Here is a 26729-nt window from a genome sequence, read left to right as displayed (position 1 = left end):
AACAAAAGAAGCAAATATAATGCTTGAATTTTTAATATAGATATTACAATGTAACTAATGGAAACGTAAAAAGCAAAAAATTTACCTAATTACAAAGGTTGAATACAAAGAAAATACAAAATAATTATTTTATTGTTCTTTTCATTCATTTTTTTTTTTACTTTTTAATATCTCAAAGTAATTTTTTTTTTTCTGTAAAAGGAAACTAGATTTACTTAAAACAATTACATCATCCTTGACCAAACAATACCAAACATATCTTCAAATAAAAAAAAAAAATGCTAGGTGGAGGGCTATCAAATACACATAAGTAAAATAATAGATTATCATGATGCATTACCATTCAATCTGCATGTTGATTTACTTTACAATATACGTGAGTCACAAAACAATTTTAATTTCTCTATAATAAATCCTTGATCTTTTGCAATATATTAGTGTAAGGATCTAAATTTAAGATCTCTTTTGAAATTTTCTAGGTCACTAACAGAGTCAATTTTTAGTAAAACCTGTCTATTTCAACATAATCCTAATCCATGGTATAGAGCCCACAATTCTGTTGCTGGAGAAAATGAAATTCCTATTTTATATGTAAACACAATTGAGCCAATAGCCATTTTCAGCTCTAATAATACCACTTGGAGGTGGCCGTTAAACCTGGTTATGTTTGAGCAGAACCGTCCACATTGAGTTTAACCAAAGATTGAATTAGTTTTGTCCAATTTATAAACATTTAAAACTCTTTTATATTATAAATTTATTTTTTATATATATTAAAATTTTTAAAATTTTATATAAATACATAATAACACACGCAGCGTCATCTGAAAAGCTGAAAATGGGGCCCAGTTGTGCGTTTAATGGTAATAAACTAAAACATTTGCCATTTCTGCATTGATCTGTCGTTCTCTGCCCAACTCCTCCTACAGACTACCTTCCCAACTTATCTAATGTAAAACGGCAAAATCCAATTCAACAGATATTATCAAGAAAAAGGCTGCTGTTTTTCTCACAATTTCTAACCTTTCTTTCGAAATCTCGCAGAGTTGAATCGCTATGGCCATCAAAATTCCAGCCTTAGGATCAATGTAAGTCTCTTGTTCTTCTTTTTTGCCCTTTCAATGCAAACTTTGTTCTATTCCTTTGTTCGAAAGATTACTCTTTATCGGCTCAGTTGCTGATTGTTTCTTTGGTTAGAATTTGAATTCTTCGATAAAAACCTAAAATTTCTTGCTAGAAATGATGAATTATTAATCTACAACCGTAGTTATCGGATAGCTTCTTTGATTTTGAAGCTGTTTATTTATTTATGAATATCGCTGTTGCGCTTTCTTTATTTTCTTTTCTTTTTTGAAATTTAATCTAAACTATTTTTTCCAATGTTACTACGATACAGAACAGTTTTTGTTTTTCTAATTTTTATATCGATGAATTTGGTTTTAGGTACATTGAGTCATGCAGGAAGCATGGTGTCGCACCAAGCTCTGGATTTTTATCTGCTCTCTTTAAGGTTTGTACGGATGAATGATTATGCAATTGATTATTCAATCAGGAACTCCGCATGGATGTAGTTGCTTTTCGTAAATTTTAATGTCGCAATTGTATGAAGATGTGTGTATTTTTATGATTCTCATTGCTTTAGAATGGACTTAATGTTGAGAATTTAGAAACACCAATTGGACCTTCTGATCATTAGCCTAGGGGCCCCAAATTGGCTTGCCAGGCTCGTTATTTTTTCTGATCCTATAATCATGCTATCAATACATTTTGATTGCAATGTTGATTTTGAGACTTAGAGAGTATCTTTAGAGGTCCTTTATCTTTCGAGAGTGGCACTTTAGTTTTCCTGCTTTGAGTGGTAAGGAAAATGTTCGATGTCACGTGTAATCTCTGTGAGCTCTTTTCTTGGACCTATTTCAGGCTGTAGTAAGAAAGGGATAATTTCTAATGTTAGATATAGTATGCTTGAGATGCTCTAAGAGTTGAAGATTGGGGTTAAGTGTTGTTACAAAGTGTTTGGCTGTACCAGTGCATCTAATTATCCCTCAAAAAGCAAAGGCATATAATTTATGCTTAAGACATCTAATAAATGGAATGATGGTTCAAGGTGCATCCTTATGGTGGAGTACTTGGTGAAGGGGAAAAGAGTTTATTTAGCTGGTTTTGTGACTTTCTTGATCTAGGGAAAATGAAATTGGTTAACTGCCACACAGCACACTTAGTGATGTTTGATGAGTACAAAATACTCCAGAAATGCAAAGACTTTGAAGAACACACTCCAAACCAAGGGAAATTTCAATAATTCTCAAATCTTACAATATATTAATATCTCAAAGATCAAAAGCTCCCTTGAACTTGAACTGACATAGTATTTACATCCTGGTATTTTGTTAATAATCAAAGAATGTGATATAAATAACCTAGTCCTAATTGTTGTCTGGCTAGCTCTAGGTGTGTCTGTGGTGGTGGTAGAGTTGTAGGCACCCTTGGGCACTACTGCCCTAGTCTTAATGGTAACAGATGGCAATGCATTATATAAGTTTTAGTTTGACGGTTTTCAACCTAATATCACATCCAAAATTTTGGCTCAAAAGACTGTGTTCTTCCTCTTTGTCAATGTGGCAAAGAGAGATCTACTTCTAGAGTTAAATATGTCAAATACTCACCTTAATTTTTTCTCTCCTTCTTGGATGCTCTATGCAGCAACATCATGTTTCTTTCTTTTTGGTGGCTGTTTATTACATCTGATAATTACCCTTTTTTGTTTTTCAACTATTCAGGCTGAGGTTAAAAAATCCTGTCATGAGGTATGTATCCTGGAGATTTTATTGGACAATGTGAAGGATATTGATTTTCATTCACTTCTTGAAGTGTCTATGAAAATCAGTGAATCTGAGATTGAAGCAGTTGATGTGCTTAATGAATCATCTTGTGCATTGACTGGAGAGTATGCTTTGTTACTGATGCGATCTATTGGTCAAAAACTTCGAATAGTTGATCTCCAGGATTTGTCATTTGGGAAGGACTTCTTGCGGTATATAACAGTGTTTATTACACACTATTGTCTTTGAGTAAAATATCTGATTCTGTAGTTGTTTAAACATAGATGAATTTATATTTTTATTACCACTTCTTAAGGGATGTTAGAATGGTGAAGTTGTAAAATTTTGGTTGGAGAAACTTTAAGCAATTGGATACATGGGAGTGAAGAAAAGATTACTTTTCAGGCTTAACATGTTGAACAATTTCTAACTAATTTTAATAATTTATGAGTTATGTGGTGTTTCATGCATTAAATTTTTATAATACTTAATCCCCTCACTTGCACCTTTTGGGAGGTAAGTTTATACTTTTAGGATCTCAACAGGGAACTGCATATTTTGAAAAAAAGGAAGAAGTAGCAAAGAGTGCTATTAACCAATAATGCTCTGATTCAATGTTTTTAGTGTGGCATGTTAAGCAGACTTTCCCTTTTTGTTCGTTACTTGTGTAGAATAATCTACCCATATGGTAGCTTATGATTTCTCCATTACTTGTTTTCTTCAAAAATGTTGATCGTAGCCACTTCCACGAGTTTACATTATTTTTAGATATGACAATCAATGACCGGTAAGCTCTTAATCATGATCGCACAAAAATCACCATTATGCTCTTTGTTTTTTTCTTTTTTTTGAAGGGGAGGGGGGGAGAGGGTGGTGGAGGGTGGTTTGGTGTTGTGAACAAACTCAACTGAACCTAAACTTTAAGTGCGTAGAAACTTGAAAGAGAACAGAAGAGGCCAAGCTACAACCAAGAAATATTCTCCTTGATGCACAAGATAGAGTTCAAAACAGATTTTAGGATGACTTACTTGTATCAGTATTGCTTGTCATCAACTCAAACACAAAAATCCTAAACAAGCCACACTGTAGAAAAGAGAAGGATAAAAACGTAAAAAAAAAAGGGCTTTTCCTAATACGTGTGATGTGATTTGGTAACCCAAATATCTAATGATTGACATTGCTGATTAACTTCATTTTTCCTTGCTCCTTCCTCTATAACATAAGATTTGATGATCTTTTAGGTGTAAATAGAGGTAATGATGGCAATTTAAGTTTAGTTTTAAGTTGATGTAGCAGTAGAATAATTTGGAAATCTATTATTTTTGGTATTCACTTCTTATTTTATTTTTAAATACTTCAATACTAACATGTTTTTTGTTTGAAAAGAATATGCTGACGTGAGACGTATGATGTGTTTCGATGTGTACAAGGGTGACAGTAGATAAATAAGATGAGGGTATTATTCTCATTTTGAATTTATTCTGTGAGTTCTAATAACTTAACTTAATTCCTTTATATATTGCTTATTAAATATTCTGAAGGTGATATAATCATTTGACATTTGTCTAAATAACAACTGTCTAGCAGGGGCAAGGAGATTGATAATTACATTATTCTTTCTCAATATAGTAGTAAATATACATTGAATTCTATAGTTGCCTGAGGAGATTAGAATGAAATAATCAACATGACTTGAAAAGAATAATAAATGGATTTAAGATAATTTGGTTTTTTCAAGAACCTACAACTTTTAATGCTAGTTTAGATTAAGATTGAGTAAATATTATTAACATACTTGGATTCAATGATTTTAATGATTATAATGTCCTAGTTTATTTTGTATCTACTGTAACATAAACTTATTTCATCATTGGAGTACTCGATCCCACTGTTATATTACAAATGCTTTTGGAAGAAGCATGTACAGATCTTTGTAAAAAGAAGTCCATGTTGTCAAGAAGTTAAAATGCCTTCTAGATTTTAACCATGTAGTTGTCATTTAGCTAAAAATGGATATTGCTTGTCATTTAGTTATATCTGGATTGGTTTAGACAGGGATATCATTTTTGTGAATTTGGCTTTAGAAAAGATTTAGTTCTTTTTTTTCTTCTTTTTCTCTCTATCCGTCTCCTTTTTTTACCTTTTAAGTGCTGATTCATTTGCAATGTGATCTCAATGTGAATAAGATTATAGCTGTGCTGGTACTTGAATGATTTCTTCAGGTGCTAACATCACTAGCATTTGGCTCATTGATTAGTTTATGATCTCCCTGCTTAAAAAGTATGGGTTCGAATTCCCCTTCCCTAAAAAAAAAAAAAATCACTGGCAACGATTTGTTCCTTTAGGTGCAGTATTTCTTTTCATGAACAAATCCTGAATGACTACATTAAATGGTTCCAATGCATGTTTGAAAGATATGAATCATCTGCTTGTGAGGCCTTTGATTATGAAATAAATGCAAGTTGTAGATGCATAAAAGCTCACATCACTGTTCTTATCAAAGTTACAGGCAAACTTACTGTTCTTTCTGGGTTTCTCTTTTTTACTGGCTGTTTTCCTTTTGCAAATGGTTGACTGCACAGATTGCTTCTGTCAGCCTCTGGTAGATGATGTTTCAAGGATTCCACCATCTCTACCAGCTGGAGCTATTAGTTTGATTTGTCCCTGTCAAGTGTTATTATCCCACATCGGTTAAGTTTAGAGTTTGCTGTGGCTCTTTTTTGGCTTGGCCCTCGCCACCTATGGCGAATTGATTTTAGGTTGGATGCTTAACAGTCTCATTAATGATTTCTTCTCTGTTAGCTTGAGCAAATGAGAGGGACTGGAAGTAATTCAAACATTCGCATTTTAAGATCTGTTAACTTTTATTTTGGCAGTGTGTCCATTATAATTGAAGCCTGAATAAGTGTATGCTGTTTTACAATCCGGAGATACTTCCAAAGATTCACATTTTAAGATCTGCTAACTTTTATTTTGGCAGTGTTTCAATTATAACTGAAGCCTGAATGAGTGTATGTTGTTGTACAATCCGGAGATGGATGACTGTTACTCGGAATTCAGATTCTTCTCTCTCTATTGCTTAAGTTTTCATTCCACAAGTTGTGTTGTACACTTTTGTAATTACTGCATCCTGTGCTTTGTGCTTTCTATGTAATGCATGTTAAGGCAGCTGCTTTATTTTTTCCAGAAAAATTTGTGAAGTTAATAAATGGTTAAATGTGTCTTTGATTTTTAAACTAATTTGAGTTGTACAATCAGGGACCTTTCTCAAGGAGGTCTACAATGTCAAGTTCTGAACTTGAGGTCTTCACATTTCCGGAAGCTCAACTTGGTGGGGGAGTTCATGTGGTTGCACACCCTTAACCTTGACTATAGCACAACACTCACTAGTTTCCGGGAGGATTGTTTTTCTTGCACGCCCAATCTAATGTGTCTCTCGATGTGTGAGACCAGAATTGCCAACTTATGGACTACTATTGCGGCACTTTCCAAACTCCGTTCTTTGGTTGAACTTAGGTTTCAAAATTGGTTATGCTGCAATGATGTTGGATCTTCTGGATCATGCGGTGGAGATGACCAAACTGGACCCAGTCAACCAAGAAGTGCTTGTTACCATGTAACATCGTCTGTTAATCTTGGCTTACTTATAGAACTTAACTCCATCACTCAACAGGCAACGAGAACTTTTCTTCCAGAAGCATTCAGTATGAATCATAATTTTCAAAGCTCAAATGAGGAGTCATCGGATGATAGTGAAGTAGATTTTTCTATTCACCTAGAGGATAGTTACATGGACTCATCATCAAATTCACCTCCTGGGTGGAACAGAGAGATCAATCTACCGAGTGAGGTGAATCTATGGACTCTTATCGCTAGTGTCTTGAGCTGTTTCAGTAAATAGCACATTATGGGTATTAGGGGCTAAAAATGAAGTTATTATTGGTTTATTTTATAATATAATGATGGTATCAAGGAAAAATAATTTAGTTTTACAGCAAGTTTATTTCTGATATGCCAGTTAAATTCTTTAAATTGAAGTTGTTGTTAAGTTATTAATGATTGTTGTTATCATTTCCTTTTCATTTCTCATTATCTTCTTGTAATATTAGGTGGATTGGGAAATGGAGGAGGATAACATGTTAGGATTTATTTGTGGTGTTCAATCTAATTCTGTAGACTGAGAAATGGATGAGGATGCCATGTTTGGATTTAGTTGTGGTTTTCAATCTAAATTCCTAATTGAATCAATTGACTATGAAAGTTCTTCTTTGAAGTTGGATTAATATGTTCTCCTTATCTTGTCTAACACCTTCTCGGCCTTTGTTTTAATAGTCCTTATTTGTTGTTGTAATTTATTTGACAGGTTTCCTCTGCTACATTGTCAAATCAAAATGGAGATGAGTCTTGTGAAGGTGCCTTCGCAAGGCATGTTGCAGATGGTTCATTCAAGTACATTTCCCAACATGCTTCTCCAATATGCTTTGAGAAACATTATAGGGAGTACATGATATCTTCAATACCCCAGTTGAGAGTTTTGGATAACTTACCTATCAGAAATGTTGACAGGGAAATGGCTAATGTGACTTTTTTAAAACATTTTGAGTACCTACCTTATAGAAGGTATTATAAAGAAAGTGTTGTTAGTATCTTGCAGAAGCGTGAAATTAGAGAACGCCACACTAGCTTGCGGACACCGAAGCAAAGGCCGTTGGATCTTGCTGGAAATTCACAGTATTTTTATACCAGATCTCTTTGTGCTGCCAAAATGGGATCTGCACCTTGGCCATTTCTGCATTCAGTTTCTATCTCAGGCAGTGATTTGGGAGATGAAAGAAGGAGCTTTCGTCCAAGGCAGTTTGAGTATCATCCATCTAATTCCAGCCTGATGGTCTTTGGAACTTTAGATGGTGAAGTAGTTGTTGTCAACCATGAAAACGAGAAAATTGTTAGTTACATCCCTTCACTTGGGGCAATGAATAGTGTGTTGGGGCTCTGTTGGCTCAAGAAGTATCCTTCTAAGGTAAGTCTCATGAGGCACTTTTAAGAGAGGTTAAATTGTAGTGCTCTCTAAATAAATGTATTTCCCTATTAAACTCTATTACCTATTTCCTTTTTGAACTTTTTTAGTGTTTTAGTTGAAAGTTCACACTTACCGCATTTAGAGAACTCAACCATTCTCCTAATATCAATCCCTCAATAAAGGCAATAAATGTGGTTGTTTTTGATTTGGTTTTTTACCTTTTTTATTCAGCTCATAGCTGGTTCAGATAATGGCTCACTGAAGCTGTATGATATCCAGCATTGTGCATCTACTTGCAAGCGCATCCATACTGGCATTGGTTCTGTCACCTTTGATGAGTTTGACCAATTAACATCTGTTCATGTTAACTCTACGGATGAACTCTTTCTCGCAAGTGGGTATTCAAAAAATGTTGCTCTGTATGATATCAACAGTGGAAGACGCTTACAAGTGTTCACGGATATGCATCAAGAACATATTAATGTAGTCAAGTTTTCAAACCATTCCCCATCAATTTTTGCAACTTCATCATTTGATCAGGATATTAAAATGTGGGACTTGAGACAGAAGCCAATAAGGCCTTGCTATACTGCTTCAAGTTCTAAAGGAAATGTGATGGTCTGCTTCTCTCCAGATGATCACTATATTCTTGCCTCAGCTGTTGACAATGAGGTAATTTTTATTATAATTAACCGCATGAGTTAGTGCTGGTGCCAATATTGTTCTATGTATTTTGACATCTAGTTTCATTCTGGGCCTATAAGTAGACCTGTTCTTTAAGATCCAGACTCAAAAATAAATGGATGGGTCTGGAGATAAAACTGCTATTTGGTTAAGAATAGATTTCGCTAGAAATTCTTACTACAACTTAACTGCTTTTGTGGAAGAGTTTTGGGTGAATAGATTGCTGTTTTTCTTCATATTAAGGGTTTGGTTTTTCAATTTTTGCTCATATCTTCAATTTCAGTTCTGAATGTTGCTTGTGCAAGATTGTGGATTCAAGCTATAGCTGCCACTTTCTGAAATGTGCAAGACTTGATTTTCTCAGTTTTTTAAATCTTTGGTGAAGACTTGCAAAACTCAACTGAAATGTGCCTTTTCTTATAATTGCATTTGGGCGTTTTTGTTCATGTCATGTTGGCTTGCTGCTTCTTTCTCTTGTTTAAATTTTGCATTAAGTTTTATAACTGTAAATATTTACTCTTTTTTTTTTCTCAGATATATGCCATGTAATTGAAGCTTTTACTTTGATCTTTAAAGAAAGTTGATGTTGGTATGGACTTCAGTTTAACATTTAGACATTGACAGGTTAGACAGCTTCTGGCTGCTGATGGAAGGCTTCACCTGAATTTTCAGATACCTTCTACTGGAAGCTCACAAAATTACACTCGTTCCTACTACATGAACGGTAAGGACTATATTATAAGTGGAAGCTGTGATGAACAAGTTGTCCGTGTTTGCTGTGCTCAAACTGGAAGGCGTCTCAGGGATATTTCTTTGGAGGTACATGAGTTTCAATTTGCAAATTTTATGTCTAACATTGATGTTCTCTGACTTATAAAATAGAATGATTTAGTGAGTATGGACTCACGTGCCTAGCATGGACGAATATTGAAGACAGGATCTATTCCACTGTCTCTCTCTCATGGGGATGTAGGATTTGGTAGTGACAAGGTTTTAACTATTTGTGCTTTGTGCTTTTCATAAAGTTTGGAGTTAAGGGCTAAAAATTGCTGAAAATATAGAACCAACTTGCTTAAATGTTGATACATGTTCAGTTTATGGGGATATTTGCATATGATTGGAATGAGCAGAATAGCTTTTAGGAAAAGAAAACCTTTAGGTTTTAACTTGGGCCGTTTTGTTTGGTTTTTAAAATTTTGCTGTACCCATAAATCATTTTATTAAAGCAAGGAATGAAAAATAGAATGAGCGATTGCAAAAAAAAAAAAAAGTGAAAGGACTGCTGAGGAAAGGAATGCAAGAAGCGGAACAAATAGGTTAAGCAGTTATGACAATTTTTTCGGACTGTTGTCATGAAAAGAAGACAGTGCTTAGAGAGAAATTGGCTTGTGAACTAAAGAAAGAACTTGGTTAAGGGAGAGAGAGTTGTAAGCACAATTTATTACCCGAACAAGTACATAGAAATATGAGAGGAAAGAAACTTAGTGAATGTGAGAATGGGATTCTCTTTTTCCAATTTCTTACCTGGCAGTTAGCTTCTGATAAAACAACCCTCAATATCCTTTCCTTCCCGAATTTTTTCTCCTATTTTTTTATTATATTTAATGTTATTCATCTGCATATTGCCAAAAAGAGAAGGAAATTAATGCATTTATTTTATGCAGGGAAAAGCCTCAGGGAGTTCAATGTTTGTGCAATCACTGAGGGGGGATCCCTTTAGGGTGAGTTTAACATTTTTCGGGTGATATTTTTTCCCCTTGTAAGTAGACGTGCATACCTGGGAAATTAGTGATTTTAAATTCTCTATTCAAAGCAGCATTTTGACATGTTCAAAATTTTTGCGAATAATTTTTTACCCTCAAATTTTTTTTTGTTTTGATCTCTGTTAAATGGAGCCTTCACAAATAGTGGCACCACTTGTTATTAGCCGACCTTGTTCCATTGTTTGTTTCATATGGTTGTCAAACATGAGTTACATATCTAGGTGTATGCCCTCTGATATACTGAACAAGAAATCAGTTTAATGTGTTCACCTTGCTTTTGTTGTGTTTGTTTTCTGAACCTATTGTTTTCAGAAATCATTTATAACGTGGGTAGAACTGAACACACTAAGAGCAGGCTGTTTTCTGCAGTATTGCCTGCATTAATGAACCTTCGTATGAAATCATATATAGCTGATTGACTGTGATAACTAAATCCATTGTATTTAGTGGTTATCGTAATATCTTCTAATGGAATTTTTTAAGTGCTTCTGCAAACTTGGCATTTCCACTCATGGTAGAACCTACTTCAATTATTATCATTATTTTTCTTCTTTTAATTTCAAATATCCTTATTCCCAGGCTTTCAACATGAGCATCTTAGCTGCCTATACACGACCAAGCTCGAGGTCTGAAATTGTCAAGGTATATATCTTACATCTTGTTTTTCCTTATATTTCTGAGTGTCTCAATCTTCCAAAGATGCTGAAACCCCAAGGTGTACAATTACCAGGTCAATTTGCTGGCTTCTTCCGACTGTAGCAAGGAATCTTGTCCTGGTCAGAACTCTTGCCCATCCAATAGTATGGGAGGTTAATTTATGTACATACGAAAAGCTGCATTCTCTCCCTTTTCCTTATGCTGTTATTCTATTGGGTGAGAAAACACAGTTCATATAGGTTAGCACCTTTAGTTTATCTGAAATATTTAATGTAATCATTGTGAAATATAAAATGAACTAGACCTGTTCTCTGTTACTGTGGTGATAACAGTAGCTCGGTAACATTTGAGGCAACGTAATGGGCATGGCCTACTTTAGTTGGTTGTTGTACTGGGCTCCTTTAAGTGTAGGATTTTTTGAATATTTTTTTCTGTTTTTACTTTTTCTTTAAGAAAAAAATATCTTTTGCTGGATAAATATCTACAAACTGTTAATAGTAATTATAGATAATGATTACTGATGACATTTACTTAAAGTTATATGGATGTATTTTTATTCAACATATAAATCATGCATGTTAGACGAGATTTTCCTCTGTAAGCAAAAGTTTAATTTGCCACGCTTTAGAGTCAGACGTAACTTTAGCATTTAAATTTGTACATGCCATACACTGAGAGGCAATGATTTGAAATTTTGCATCACATCTTCTTTAGATCAGAAAGAGAACAGTCAAGGGATTTTTTTCAAGGATTGGGCAGTTGGGGCCATTCATGTGAAGCTTTCCACATCACAAATTCGTATTCTCTCTGATAATTTTTGGCCCTGAAATTATTATATTTCCTATAGTTTTTACGTAGTAGCTGTCAATGGAGGGCAACGGTCATTTGCCCCTTAATCACGAAGCTTAAATGTTTTTTTTCTAAGTTTTGGATTTAAAAAATTGGAAGGGTGTGTAGTAGTATAACCCATAAACAGATTCTCAACTAAATAGGGACGGTTTTTGAAGGGAAAAGAACACCTAGAACAGCATCTTCGTACTCCCACTGAAAAAGTATTTTCATAAATTTCCCTTCTGTTTTAGGACATGACAAAATACTAGTTTATTAGACTGGAATGCTACATTGGCTTGAAAGCTGAAATCAAACAAAAGAAAATGGATTTCTCTTTTGTCTTGAAAGGTTGGACAGTGAACTCACGTGACAAAACCCAAAAACCATACTAACATCAGACATTGTCACATAATGGAATAGATGATGAAATTGGACAGGTAAAAGACTTGAATGCAGTGGAATCATTAATTCATTCGTAGTACTACATTAACACCAACGAGGTTCACCAAAGAGACGGCAGAGGCCGGACCCTTCTGATTGATGGCGCAAAAGGACAAAGGGTCCAAGCAACTTTCATTTTCGCTCCTGCAGAAACCGCGTGGAAAGTCCTTGACCCCACTGCTCACTGTCTCCTCTCACCGGCCTTTCCCTTCAAAATGCGCCAAAACCTTCCAGCTGTTGCAAATTATTTATTACCTCACTCACTAATTTACACTGCCCTACTTGCCTTTTCTTCACTATAAATGCCCTCTCAGCTCTAAGGCACCACTACACTTCACTACTGTCGCCTGAAACTGATCACTTTACTTCTCTACATAGTTAACCTAGTCGAATTCAAAGTTAAGAAAGCATAAAAAAATGAAGCTCTTGTTTGCAACTTTGCTGGTTTGCTCTCTTCTTCTGAGTTCTTCACTCTTGGAACCTGCCATGGCTCAGCCTCGGTCACGTGAGCAATTTACTCCCTTCTAACTTTACAGTTTCCAGTTTTTCTCCGCATGCTTAAACCTTTTTGCTATGGACGAAATGGGTCTGATATTTTTGTTAATTTTGTTGTTGCAGCGTTTTGCGTGGGCAAGTGCGACGCTAGGTGCAAGAAGGCAGCGGTGTGGGATCGGTGCATCCAGTACTGTGGGTTATGCTGTGAGCAGTGCAAGTGCGTGCCTTCAGGAACTTATGGAAACAAGCACGAGTGCCCTTGCTACAGGGACAAGAAGAGCAAGAAGGGCACGCCAAAGTGCCCTTGAAGTTCAAACAGGCCTTCAATATCTGTAATTGAATTATCCGAGTGAGCTCCATAGCTAGAGCAAAAGAGTGAGAGAGAGAGAGAGATGCGTGAACTTGTACTAGTCATTTGTACGGGAAGACATATATGCATGTGCTTATAATAATAAAATATTTCTTGTTCCCCTTTAATTTATTTCTTGGCATTTATTTATTCATATTCGTATTAATTTCTCTTGCACAGTGGCTTTTCTTATGGCTTTATTGGGGGGTTGGTGCAATCATTTTCCGAGGTGTGTTAATATTTTAGAGTCAATACGTTGAGACTCATCGTTGACGCTTTAGAAACCATATGAAGAGAATTCAGCTTATATTCTCTGAAGTTTGAACCTGTTACGTTTGTGCTTCCTGGCAAAGAAAATATGACATCAAACATCAAAGCAAGAGATATGTAATCGTTTCCACCCACAAATCTTTGGGGCAACCGCAACTACTTTGACAATCTTATTGCTTATGTCAATACTTTCGATCAACCACAACGAATGTTCATTTAATTTTGACAATGACATATTATCAACCAAATCTCATAAGCCGAGTATTTAACTTATTGATCAATACATGATTTCTTATTTACAATGTAAAATTCGAATTTCTTTCTTTTAATTATAAAAAAAATAAAAATTAAATCTCATAAATCAAATACTTGCCTGCCTACTCCCCTCCGAGGCATTCTTGAAATGCAGTTATCTGTGAATGGAGGAGGGAAACAACACTTACTAAGTGCCTGGAGCTGAGTTGGTTGGAAATTAAATCCCTTTGCTTCTTTCAAAATCAATGTCAATGGTTCCATGTTGGCCATTCTTAGAGGTCCTTGAGCAGTGGCTTCAATTCAAGTCTATAGGCCTTTACTTAATTAACCCAGACTGTTAAAGGGCCTTAAATGTAAAGTTTCTTCCATAATGTATATGGAGAAGACTTTTCTTTTCAAAAATATATGGAAAAAACTTTTGGGTTAGTGTTATGGGATTTCCTATTTGTTACATTTGGGTTCTGCAACTACTGTAACCTCAGTAATCATTTTTTTAAAGAGAAAACTTCAATATTGAAGGAATGAATAATCCTTAATTTTTGGTGTCATCACATTAAAACATGTTGGTATTACCATCCTTAACCTTCAGTCTTGTTTATTAGTTGGTGTTAGCTTTCATTAGAATATCGGAATGGTGGAGTTTTATTAGATAAGCTTACCAAAATTCTTCTTAGAAGAGAACACAGAAGCCACATGACTGATGAACCCCGTGCCTAGTCGTTGAAACTTTTCCTTCCTCACTCATGGATAGGTTTCTCTCAATAGAAATCGAGCCTAATATATTTAGAGTGTGTTTGATTTACAAGAAGAAATAGAGCGAGAATAAGATATCTATTTCATAAGAATAAAATAAGAAATAAATAATTATTATGTAATTTAGTTCATGAGAATAAAATAGGATAAGAATTATTATTATGAATTATTTTAATGTTTAATTGACAAGAATATTTTTAAAAATAATTAAATAATTAAATAATAAATAATAAAATATAATTTATTATAATATTTAATTTTTAAATTAAAATATTTATGATTACAACAATAATTTTATTATTTTATTCTTTATTTTTAAGATATCAAAATATAAAAATCTTATAATTAAAATTTTAATCTAATTTTTTAAGTTTAAAAGATTAATTAAAACTTAAACCTTTTTATTTTAAATTCATTTCAATTTAATGAGAGAGGGAGAGAGGCAGTTGGATAGAGAGAAAGAGATCATAAAAGATGAATAAAATGTGTTTTATATAATATAGTAATTCTTTAAATTACTAAAAGACAATTTTATTCTATTTATGGTCTCTTGAAATAGCCAATACCAACGGGCCTTGTTATTAACTAATCCTCTATCTCCCTGATAGACTATTCCATTCCCCCGATAGAAGCAGGACCTCTTTACAGTATACCCAATTGGCCCCATAGGCTCATATATTACTCTGTTTGGCCCAAATTTCTCAATAAAACGGCGTCGTCTCTTTCACCATTTTCTGCATTATATTCTGAACCCGAAGCGGAGATTATCCCCATCTCTCACTCACTCTCCACTTTCCAAATTCATTTCGATTTTGAAATTCCAGCGAGAGGGAGAGGCAAGGAGATCTTTCAGTCCAACAATGGAAAATCCGAAGGTTCAAGAGGTAACATCAACACATGCCCCTAAGCCTTCGCACGTGCGAATCTTTAATTTGTCTTCTAAATTCAATGCTTTTTTGTTCCTGTCCAGATCCTGGAGAAGCAGGTGCTGACGGTGGCGAAGGCCGTCGAGGAAAAGATCGATGAAGAGATCGCGGCGTTGGATCGCCTCGACAGCGACGATCTGGAGGCCATCAGAGAACGGAGGTTGCAGCAAATGAAGAAGATGGCGGAGAAGCGGAGCCGTTGGATCGGTCTAGGCCACGGAGAATACTCAGAGATTCCCGCTGAAAAGGACTTCTTTTCAATTGTTAAAGCTAGCGAGCGCGTTGTTTGCCATTTCTATCGCGAGAATTGGCCCTGCAAGGTACTCGCTTTTATTTCAATTTGTAATACTGTGAAGTGAACAAGCAAGAATAAAAATTAATTTGTAATTCTTAAAATCCTTATCGCCCTTGAAGTGCTAAAGAATACATTTACTTTGACAAGCTGAAATTGTTTAAACAAAGAAGAAAAGGTGAAAAGCAAAATGCAATTAGCCAAAGTTACAATTTTGATTAATCTGGGGTTCTGTTGAACTTTGAAGTGGATTTTGAACTAGAGGCAAAACGGTTTATGTTTGGAGTTCAATTGCAGGTGATGGACAAGCACTTGAGTATATTGGCAAAGCAGCATATAGAGACACGTTTTGTTAAAATCCATGCCGAGAAAAGCCCATTCTTGGCTGAGAGGCTGAAGATCGTTGTTCTTCCTACACTTGCCCTTATCAAAAATGCCAAAGTCGATGATTATGTGGTATGTAATGTTATCTTCGAGCATCAAAGTGTATATACGTAACATTTGAATTGAATTATGTTTCTTTTTTCTGTTGGTAATAGTTCCCTCTGTCTTGATGTGTGGTATCTTTTTCAGGTTGGATTTGATGAGCTTGGTGGGACAGACGAGTTTGCCACAGAAGATTTGGAGGAGAGGTTGGGTAAAGCTCAAGTCATCTTTTCTGAGGGTGAATCATCTTTACAGGCATCGAAGTCTGGTGCACAGACCAAGAGGAGTGTGCGGCAGAGCTCAAATGCAGACTCATCCGATTCAGATTGAACGGGGTGTGTGGATTTGTAAACGTCTATATATGTTTCAGTGGAAGTGAATAGGATTCATCATCATTCCATCTAATACTATTATAAAGCAAATGACAGTCATTTGCTTTACATCACATTAAAATTTTTGATGGAATTTTGTTGTTATTTTGTACTATGATCCATGTTTTTACAAAGGAAATATTATCTTTGTTTTTGGTTTACATCACAGCATCCCATTGGGTGGTAGCATGGTGGCATCAAAGCATGAAGCATTTGCTTAAGTTTGTCTCCCTAATTAGGATAATATTTTAGGCAGTAAAAGTTTTTGGTAAAACAGTTATTCTGGTTTCTCTATAAACATTTCGTGTTTCTACTCTCTCTTGCGATTGTGACAATGATGAAAAATTGATAGATTGTGTACAGCTTAATCCCGCTTTTACTGATCTTCATGTTCATGTGATCATGTTCTTAGCCCCAAAATTTTTGAAACAAGATCCAGCAATCGTCTGGCTTAATGGGGGATTTTAAATTTAATTTTTCAAAATTTTATTCCAGTATTACAGCTTTCTGAAAAGAGAATAGTTTTCCAAATGTTGGAAAATCTGGATTATTGAGGGTAACATGGTGGCTTCACTGTAGCAATATATAGACAGAGACAGGAAATAAAAATCTGAGTACTAAAATCATGCACGTTGGAATGGAAATTCCAAAAAAACCTCTTCACAGACAAAAGATAATATATAACAAGCAACAAACTAAAGGAGCACCATAAAACAATGTCAGTGCCAGGATAGGAAATTAATACAGTACGTGTTTCTATATTGCCTGGTGCTCACCCACCCTAATCCGAAACTACAGACAGTACGCAGACAACAACGACCGACGACTAAAGCATCCTAAAAACAAATCGTATCAATTGGTTTTTATTAGTTTCCAAAACTAGAAATCCTAACAAGTGACAACATTGTCATGACAGGGGCCAAGGTGCCGCTGCTGAAGACACAGCCGAGTGTGAGACGGAGACACTAGAAGCAATTTTATCTTGTTTCTTTAGCTTATCCTTACAGCGTACAATGCTAGTTATACACGGTTCCTGCGCTCTCTGGTTCGGGCCAACACCTTTTTCCCAAACAGATGGCTGTGGAGAAAGGGATAATGATGTTGGATGAATTGAACAAGAGCATTGTGGAGATCTCCCTGCATTTAACAAAAGAAAAAGGGTCAACGAGCTCTCGAATAATTAAGAAGAATTAACATATTGCTCTAAGTCCAAGTATGCATAGGAAAATTAAATCAAGAAGTGAAGATTGAAAAGGTGACCTTAGAAACATTCAAGGCTGACTGAACAACATAGTTCCCGAAGGGATCCTGAAGAACCTTTAAGAAGTTTGGATCATGCATAATCTCTGTGATAATCCTGGCAGAATGCTCTTCTCCAGCATCTTTCAAACATTTCTCAACCACATTGCTGCCATACTTATTCTTGGAAAGTGTAACATAAGACCCTCCGAGCTGCTCTATTAGATTTGATGTCACAGGGGGTACCTTCATTCCAAGTACATATTGCACGACATAGTTCCTGGAAAATATAAACATAAATAGTACCTGGTATATAAATCTGATTACTGTTGCTATGAAATAAAAATAAACTAGTAGATATGATATTAAACTTATATAGTATAAAAATCATCCAAAATGTTGATATTATGATATAATTAATTACACTTCATAGCCGAGACAGAAGGAATACGTTTCTTATTCATATGCTACGTACTTTAAATAAGAAGAAGATTTAGTAAAACAAACCCGTAAGGATGCTCAGAAAGAACGAAGGCATTTGCAGTAATTTCAGCCAGCAAACGCTCCCTGGCTTCTGCTTTAGCATGTGCCAAGCATTGTTGCAATACACAACAGCCGCTTTTGTCAGTTGCATTGTCAAGACAGTGTTCTACAATTTCATCCACAAGGTGCTGCCAAAGAAAGATGCTTGTTCAGAAATCTATGCATAAAATCCTTCAGCTAATTGACACTTACAGTACTCATGAACAACTTATTATGATTTAAGACAAACATGTCCTGTTTATCTTTTGCTTTGATTAATTGTTTTTATACTAATTAAAAAGTCATGCAAAGACACAGGTTGCTCATGCACCAATTGTTGCTCAGACTCATTTAAATTGTGTAAAAGCTACAAAAAAACAACTTTTACCCCCAAAAATGTTGACTTTGAGAATAACAATGGAATGGTTCTTGACTTGAGAATACGTACAATTGTCACCATATATACAAATTAAGGGCCGGGCAGTTTGTTGCAGACACTTTGATAATAAATACCTCTCTTGCATGTCCACCATCAATATATTTACATAGTAATATTTCCAAGCTCCACCCCCTTTGCTAACATTGAAGTAAAAACCTCATAAGATACTGCCTTTAAAGTTCTCCCATGAGAAGGAAATAAGAGAAAAGCTAATATTATAGCAGCAGTTATACTATACAATGCTATAGCGAAGTTCCTTCTTGTATATGATTGAAACAAATCAAAAGGCATTCAAAATACATGATCCTATATATTATACACTGTTCTAGGACGCCCCTCCTACAAGGAATATATCAGTACGTAAGATCAGTAAGTGGAATTAGTTAAGCACACAAGTAAGTATATGTATATATTCACACCAGAACCACGTCCGGTATATATAAATATGAGGCAAATTTTAGTAGTATTTTACCTTTGTATCTTCATTTGAGAATTTATTCAAGCACTGTTCAATGATATGATGACCATGGAGGTCGATGGTCAAGGTGACAGCAATGGGCTTCAACACTGACAGAAGAATAGATCTTTGTTCTGGAGTGGAGACACGCTCCATGAATTTCTGAACCACCCGAGTGCTGAAATATTCGACTGACAAGTCAGGAAAAACAAATGGAAAAAATTCTATACAATAAAAAACGGACAAATTAATATTATTCGTACTTACCCGTGCACATCAGTGCAAACATGCACGAATCTTTGTTCGCTACTAACGAGCACGAGAAGCAGCTCAGTCCTTTGCTCCTGAGTGCCTGCTTCGAAAAGTTTCTGAACCAGGTAATTAGCGAACTGGTGAACCATCAACTCATGCAACTCATCTTTCACCTCCAAAAAAATCATCTCAATCTCCTCACTCGTTATGATTTGAAGATCAAATTTCTTCTGCAGGAAACGGCAACCGTGTTGATCTCTGGCCACCAAACAAATCTGTCCTTTTAATTCCTTCAATGAGGAATAATTCATACGCTGGTGGGGATAAACAACTGGACGATGATTATACATGGAAGAAGACAGCAAAGAGGAAGAGTTTTGAGCCCATGCGTTACTCCGGTATTGACGTTCAGGGTTGTTGATCAGTCTACGTGGACATGCGGAAGCCAATTCATCCAACGACTGACTCCTACGTTGTGAGTTGTTGAAGTCATGATTGCCGATGGGAGTACTGGGAAAAGTTGCAGATCGACTGATGGCTCCACGTCCCACCAAATCTTGACCTGCATTCAAACTCGTTGAGTTTGAATGGCCAACAAACCTCTCATGAAACATCCCCATTTGTCCCCTTACAGCAGAATCGATCCTCATTTTATATAGATAAACATTGAGATCAAGAAGCTGAGAGTGGTTATTGCAAGGCGCATTCAGATTCAATCCACCAAAAGAATTTTCGAGGCCGCATTCATGGCTTAGTTCGGAAGCTTGTGGAAGGGATTGGGTTGTGGAATATCTTTGTGCAAGGCTAGGGCTTTGAAAAAGATCAGGGTTTTGGAAATTAGGGTTACAAGGAACATGGGAGCCATTGATTCGGAAACGATGGTTTTGGGAGGGAACAAGTAGGTGGTTTTGCAAGGGGGAGTCGGCGATGAACGGCCTCCGAAAATCGTCATTGTCTCTTCTCTCCATGGCGGAGGAAACACAAAAGAGAAGAGAGTTGTTTCGCCTGGTAGGGTTTCAAAGTGTATGGCCGGTTGCAGCTTGGGAAACAAAAGGGTTTTTATGTAGAGAGTATAGAGAGAGAAGAAGGAGTGTTTGCATCATACAAGGAAACATCTCAATTAATGTTAATTAATCTTTTGACTTCAAATATATATATATATATATATATATATGTATTTGTTTTCTTTTCTAAATATTAACTCTATATATTCAAACAATTTCGTGCCTTCAATCCTTCAATTTTGCTATTCATGATTAATTAATCATTATTTCACCAAATAGCCACAGCTTAAAACTCATTAAGTGGGCAAGATTTTAGGGAGAAAACTGACGGAAATTAATTTCAATATGTTTGCATAAGGATGAACAAGATTCCCAGCAATGGGGCTTATTTATCTGTCTAGGATTTTGAATAACGTAAGGGTCAGTTTTAAAATATTGTACAATATTAATTAGTTAATTGATGTTTTAAAATATTATAGTTTACTATTTATCTATTTTTCCTTGCTAGTATAAGATATATAGAATATATCTATTTATCTATTTATTTTGCAGGCCAAATTGCTAAGGTGGGACCGTCTTTGTTATGAAACCAATACATTTACAGGGTAAAATAAAAAAAATCCTTTAAAACACTTCAAAATGAAATGATATTTTTTATCTTTAAATTGTTAATGCCATTAGTCAACAGTAAAAAATTAAACTTAATATTATATAAATATTTTAAGACATAAATATTTTTTATATTAATTTTTTTAATTTAAATATATTCTCTTTTTAAAACACTCTGCTCATTATTCCTTCAAATACCTTAATAATAAAATCTTAAAAAATTATGATTGATTTGGAGACCTGGAAATTTGAAGTTGCATTTCCTCAAAAACCATAAACTTCATTCTTGACAAAAGTCTACTGTCATCAAACTCTTTATTTCTTTAATAGTTTGAGAATTTTTTTTCATTGAAAAAAATATTTTAAAAGTGAATTTTTTGTTTAATGATAGATATTTCAAATTTGATGGTGTCGGGCTAAGATATTAATTTCTTCCTTATTATTACCAATTTTGTTGAAAAATTTTTACTTATAATTTGTTCCTTGAGATTAGAGTTTAGGGTGGTAGGAAAAGATTTTGATTTGATTACTATATATAAAAAGTTTTTAAATTTTTTCATCTTTGTCAAATATTAAATTTTATTAAGTATCAAAGTAAAACAAACTATTGCATTCACAAATTATGTTTTAGATTTTTATTAAGTTTTAATTTTTTTCTTTTCTCTGTTAAATATTGACTTTTATTAAATATCAAAGTGAAATTTGTTAAATTTTGAAAAGTAACATGAGCAAATTTTTTTTAAGAGAGTATAAATTTTTTTAATTGTTGATTAACGATGTTAATAGTAACAAAAAATATTATTTTGAAACAATTATGATCGAAGTGTCATTTTGAAATGTTGTAAGGAGGCTTTTTAAATTTTACCCAACATATACTGTTTTGAAATTTTGTCGTTGCCGCAACACTAATGAGAAGTCACTGAACCCAAATGAAGATGGGCTAGTTAGCATTGCAGCCGATAGACAAAACTTTGGGCTAGAAGGGCATGGACAATGAACAACAAGCAGTCTAACTCAACCTTTTTTTTCCTTAATTACATAATGCCCTTGACGGCACATGTTTCAGTGTTAATGAATGTCATCGATGCATTTCCACAACACATTTTTGGTGTTAGTTAATGGACGAGATCGTTCTGAGTAAAGGCTTGAGGTAAGGTGATCCGTTATCACTATTCCTCTTTATTATAGTCAGCAAGGTGTTGCACTTGTTACTAGTGAGAGGAAATGGGGTATTTTAGAGCATTAAGGTAGCATAAAGAAGGTAGACATTATCTCATCATCAAGTTGTAGACAACACCATCATTTTTTATGAGACATGTAAGATTTTGTTAGCATTTGAGATGATATCAAGATTTGAGTTAAATTCTGAAAAGACATACTTATGCTTTTTGAAATAGAGCATGGAGAGCAAGTATTTAATTGCAGAGTAGGCAAACTCCATTTTAGCTTCTTGGGTGTGATTCTTGGCTCAAGTTCGAGAAAAGCCAGCACATAGAAACTGGTGACCAAAATGTTCAAAGAAAGATTAGTGAAATGGCAAAAGAAACTTTTGTCTTTCGTTAGAAGGATAACGCTAATAAACTCTACACTTTCTTCTTTTCCCTTACTATATTTCCATTTTAAAGCTCTTAAAAGTGTGTTAAAGAAATTGGATACGTTGAGAAGGAACTTTTTTTAAGAGGGTGATTAGAATAAAAAAAAATGACAAAAGTAAGATGGGAGTGTTGTTGGTGTATTTTCAAAATTAAAGACTGTCACATAATGAAAAGCTATCTTAGATAAAAAGTTATGTTACATAAAGTGTCATAGTGTGACTATTAAATTATAGGTAGGTTTTCATGTGAATGGTTATGTCTTTTGGTAAAATGACATCCAAAAGTTATAAGACAAATTGAAAAACCACCTTAGTTAATAGTTTAAATATGAAAAGTTATTATTTCAAATTATAACTCAAAGATTATGCTTTATGAAATGAATAGTTATCTTTTCATAAGATAATTATTGAAATAATATCTTTATCCAAAGGTTGTGTCTTGCAAATGGTAAAGATATCTTTTAGATAAAATAATGCCTTAATGAAAATGTTATGTCCTTGAAGAAGAGACACTTGCAAACTTATATAAAGGGCTTGTTGTCAACCATTTTGAGACATCAAATCGAAAATAAAATAAGACCAAAAAAATCAAGAGTAAGAAAAGTGTTGTGTTTTATTAACCTAAACATTTAAGTTTTCATCAACTACAAAAGCGTCTAAATCCCTTATAATCTACTTGCTGCAAAAACTAGGCTCTAAGACTGAACAACTTTGCAAACTCTTAGAGGTATCTAATGGTCTACTCTCGTAAAGTGCAAGATGAAGTTAGATATTGGCTTTATTGTATTCTTAAGGCTATTCGTATTATTCTTCTTTGCATACCGAGTGATGGGAATGAAATAAGTCTTAAAGATATCGTCTATTGAAAGGCTCATTTTGAAGTCAATCTTACTGATTCTTTAAATTCCATTTACACCTCATTTGCACCAACAAGTGTTGGCAAAATAATGAAGCAAATGAAAACAAAACCTTGTCTGATGTGTGATACATTGTAATTTTTGTCCTTTTAAAATATGAAATTTGGTGCAAAAAGATTGTAGTGATTATCTCAGGATTCAACAGACTTTTCTTTATTAGTTTACGCAAACTATCAAAATACGAGAAAGAACAGAAAAATTAAAAACAAGAAAGAACCTAGTAAAAGAAAGAAGTGAAGGAAACAGAGAAAAAGAAGGCGGGAAAGTTGAGAAGAGAAATATGAGAACTGATGTGTGTTGAGAATTGGGATAGAGGCTGATATTTATAAGTTAAGGATAGAGGGGCAGAAAAGTTGAAAAGAGAAGATATGAGAATTAATGTGTGTTGGGAATTAAGGTGGAAATTAGTATTTATAGGCTGAGGATAGAAGATAATCAAGAAATAATCAAAATATTCTATAATGTTATACAATGTTCTGGAATACTACTAAGTTTATAACATTCTGAAAGACTACTGATTTAATAAAATACTAACTTTTTACCAGGACAAAAAGATTTTTTGGGAACTAACGTGGAGGCTAGTATTTATAGATTGAGGATAAAGGAGAATAAGGAATAAGATTGTAGAAAATAAAGAAAACATCAAAATGTTCTGTAACATTATACAATGTTCTATAAGATATTACAGAAAATCAAGAAAAAATCAAAATATTTTATAACATTATACAATGTTTTGGAAAACTAAGCCTATACTGTTTTGAAAGATTAATTCAAGAAAAAATCAAAATATTCTGTTCAAGAAAAAATCAAAATATTTCGTAACGTTATACAATGTTCTAGAAGATTAAGTCTATAACATTTTGAAAGACTAATTCAATCAAAGACTAAATTTTAACTACAGTAAAAAGTCTAAGTCAAAGGTAAAGTAAAAAATAAAGTTGACCACCAAGGTACAAAATTTATTTAAGCCTAGCTCACATGTATACTAACAAGCTCACATGTATACTAACAAGCTCACATGTATACTAACAAGCAGGGGAATCTATATTTCTTAAAGATTGGCCTGATCTCATGTATGCATGAGTACACTTCCTTTTCTTACTTATAACAAGCCCATAATGAGTTTGTCTATATAAAGCACTAACATTTTTTGTACTTAGGTAATGTGGGATATTAAAACCTTATGAGATACTAGATGTCCAACAATCTCCCACATATTTCATAGGGTTTCATAATAGGAATTTTTAATGGGTCTAATCTCATTCGAGTGTAATACATCGAGATTGGTGCTTTTTGAGCTATGAACCAAGCCTAGAAATAATGAAATATAAATCATAGAATTTTAGTAAAGTTTATGACTTATATGAGCCAAAAATTTATATGAAATATGATTTTCATCAATTACATTATACCTTTGCAATTTCTACTATTCAACATAGTTTTGCATGAATAGGTAATGCGCATGCTTAGTTATTCATAAGTGCTCTAGAGAATTTATTACTACTCTCATAGGAGTGGCTCTACTCCACACTTATATAGGTGATGTCATCAAGTGTATACTACAATTTAATACATGACCCATACAGAATATGAAATTTATTAAGAGTTTAACTCAACCTCTTTTGCATTACAGTTTTACACTACTCACATACCATAAGAGGGACAATAATTTTAATAGTGCATCAATTTCTCAACAAATAACTTATTATTACCTATATGAACTTAATTCATAGGATCGCCATTCACACAGGTTAGATTGTGGTTATTGTTGATTTTTCTTAATTGATTGAAGTCTCATTCCCCTCGATGTATAATTAATTAATTTTCTTTCTAAGGGTTTAGTAAGAGAATCAGCTAAATTCTGCTCTAACTTCACATAATTAATGGACATAATTCCATTTCTAAGTAACTGCTTAACCACATCATGTCTTAAATGAATGAATTTATTCTTATCATTGAAAGTTTTAGTTTTTGCAATGGCTATTACCGCTTGACAATCATAATACATAAACATAGAAGGTGTCGGTTTCATTCCTAATAGAATATCCACTGAGAGGTTTTTTAATCACGTAGCCTCGTTATCAGCCAACTCTAAAGCTATAAATTTTAATTCCATTGTAGATTTAATAATTATTGTTTACTTGATTGATTTCCAAGTAACAACATTGCCACCAAAGGTGAATACATAACTACTTGTGTATTTTGTCTCATCTAAATCTAAGATCCAATTAGCATCACTATAGCCTTTTAAGACAATAAAAAATCCATTATATAAAATATCATAGTTTATGGTACCTCTCAAATATTTCATTACTTTGCTCAAAATAGTTCAATGATCTCGATTGTGACTTTGTCTATATCTACTCAGCCTACACAAAGCATTAGATATATCAAGCTAAGTATATTTCATCAAATTCATCAGATTCTCAATAATTTAATCATACTCAGACTGAGCCACACTGTCACTTCTATTTTTCTTTAATTGGATATTAGTATTAAAGGAAGTACTCACAGGTATGACATTAAAATGTCTAAACTTTTTAAGTAGCCTCTTAACATAATATTCTTGTATTAGCATTAGGCCACTATCACATCTTATGATTTTAACACTTAAAATAATATTGGCTTCTCCCAAATCTTTCATATCAAACTTAGAAGTTAAAAAATATTTTATTTTATTTACCGCATCAATGCATGTACCAAAAATAAGTATATCATCAGCATATAAACTAACAATCATGCATTCACTATCAATAATTTTTGTGTACACACATTTATCAACTTTAACAGTAGAAAATTCATTACTAACAAGAACTAGATGAAATTTCTCATGTCATTATTTTGGTACTTGTTTTAAGCCATATAAAGATTTAATCAATTTATAAACTCTGTTTTCCTTGCCAGGAAGATCATATCCGTCGGGTTGTATCATATAAATTTCCTCTTCAAGTCACCAGTTAGAAAAGCTATTTTAATATCCATTTGATGAACAACAAGTTTAAAAATTGAAGTTAAGGCAAATAAAACAAGAATAGATGAATTAAGAATATTACTTTTAATACTAGATGAATTAAAAATCTATATGCAACACTATGTTCAACATATCCAATAAACATGCAATCAAATGATTTAGAGCCAATTTTTTTTCTTAGAATCAAGAAGCAAAACCTTAGCAAGTGACGCAACACTTTCAAATATTGTAAGTTAAGAGAATAGCTTTTTCATAATTCATAAGGTGACTTACCATAATTTTATTTGAAATATGACATGTAGCTAATAAAACTTCACTCTACAAATTTTCATGTGCATTAGAATTAACAAGCATATAATTAATCATTTCT

General features: G+C 33.8%; 4 protein-coding genes across 6 annotated transcripts; 3 read left to right on the top strand and 1 right to left on the bottom strand.

Annotated features, from left to right (window-relative positions):
• The first annotated feature begins 904 nt into the window (after window positions 1-904).
• LOC110420445 (transducin family protein / WD-40 repeat family protein) lies at window positions 905-11484 on the top strand. 3 transcript variants are annotated; one of them, XM_021433769.2, is made up of 11 exons: window positions 905-952; window positions 1045-1088; window positions 1444-1510; window positions 2781-3034; window positions 6081-6672; window positions 7186-7842; window positions 8074-8514; window positions 9151-9345; window positions 10191-10247; window positions 10869-10931; window positions 11020-11483. In XM_021433769.2, exons 2-11 carry the CDS (start codon window positions 1057-1059, stop codon window positions 11101-11103), a joined length of 2442 nt encoding a protein of 813 aa, XP_021289444.1. In that variant the 5' UTR covers window positions 905-952; window positions 1045-1056; the 3' UTR covers window positions 11104-11483. The 3 variants fall into 3 exon arrangements, with proteins under 3 accessions (XP_021289444.1, XP_021289453.1, XP_021289436.1); XM_021433778.2 differs by having other exon boundaries at window positions 908-1088; window positions 8122-8514; window positions 11020-11484; XM_021433761.2 differs by having other exon boundaries at window positions 908-1088.
• Window positions 11485-12500: 1016 nt separating this feature from the next.
• Window positions 12501-13190, top strand: LOC110422294 (peamaclein-like). Its single transcript, XM_021436159.2, has 2 exons — window positions 12501-12723; window positions 12837-13190. The coding sequence occupies exons 1-2, from the start codon at window positions 12636-12638 to the stop codon at window positions 13019-13021; spliced, it is 273 nt and encodes a 90-aa protein (XP_021291834.1). The 5' UTR covers window positions 12501-12635; the 3' UTR covers window positions 13022-13190.
• Window positions 13191-15098: 1908 nt separating this feature from the next.
• LOC110420384 (thioredoxin domain-containing protein 9 homolog) lies at window positions 15099-16516 on the top strand. The gene is made up of 4 exons (XM_021433672.1): window positions 15099-15224; window positions 15311-15586; window positions 15856-16014; window positions 16132-16516. Exons 1-4 carry the CDS (start codon window positions 15201-15203, stop codon window positions 16312-16314), a joined length of 642 nt encoding a protein of 213 aa, XP_021289347.1. The 5' UTR covers window positions 15099-15200; the 3' UTR covers window positions 16315-16516.
• A 1072-nt stretch (window positions 16517-17588) lies between these two features.
• LOC110426236 (pumilio homolog 12-like) lies at window positions 17589-20232 on the bottom strand. The gene is made up of 4 exons (XM_021441415.2): window positions 19280-20232; window positions 19028-19190; window positions 18102-18265; window positions 17589-17874 (listed from the first exon to the last, which is right to left on the bottom strand). Exons 1-4 carry the CDS (start codon window positions 20230-20232, stop codon window positions 17589-17591), a joined length of 1566 nt encoding a protein of 521 aa, XP_021297090.2.
• Between the last annotated feature and the right edge of the window lie 6497 nt (window positions 20233-26729).

The sequence above is a fragment of the Theobroma umbraticum genome, unplaced genomic scaffold (genome assembly GCF_002168275.2).
Source record: "Theobroma umbraticum cultivar Fairchild unplaced genomic scaffold, ASM216827v3 scaffold_30.0, whole genome shotgun sequence".
Lineage (NCBI taxonomy): Eukaryota > Viridiplantae > Streptophyta > Magnoliopsida > Malvales > Malvaceae > Theobroma > Theobroma umbraticum.
This window is presented reverse-complemented; position numbering and strand designations above follow the sequence as displayed.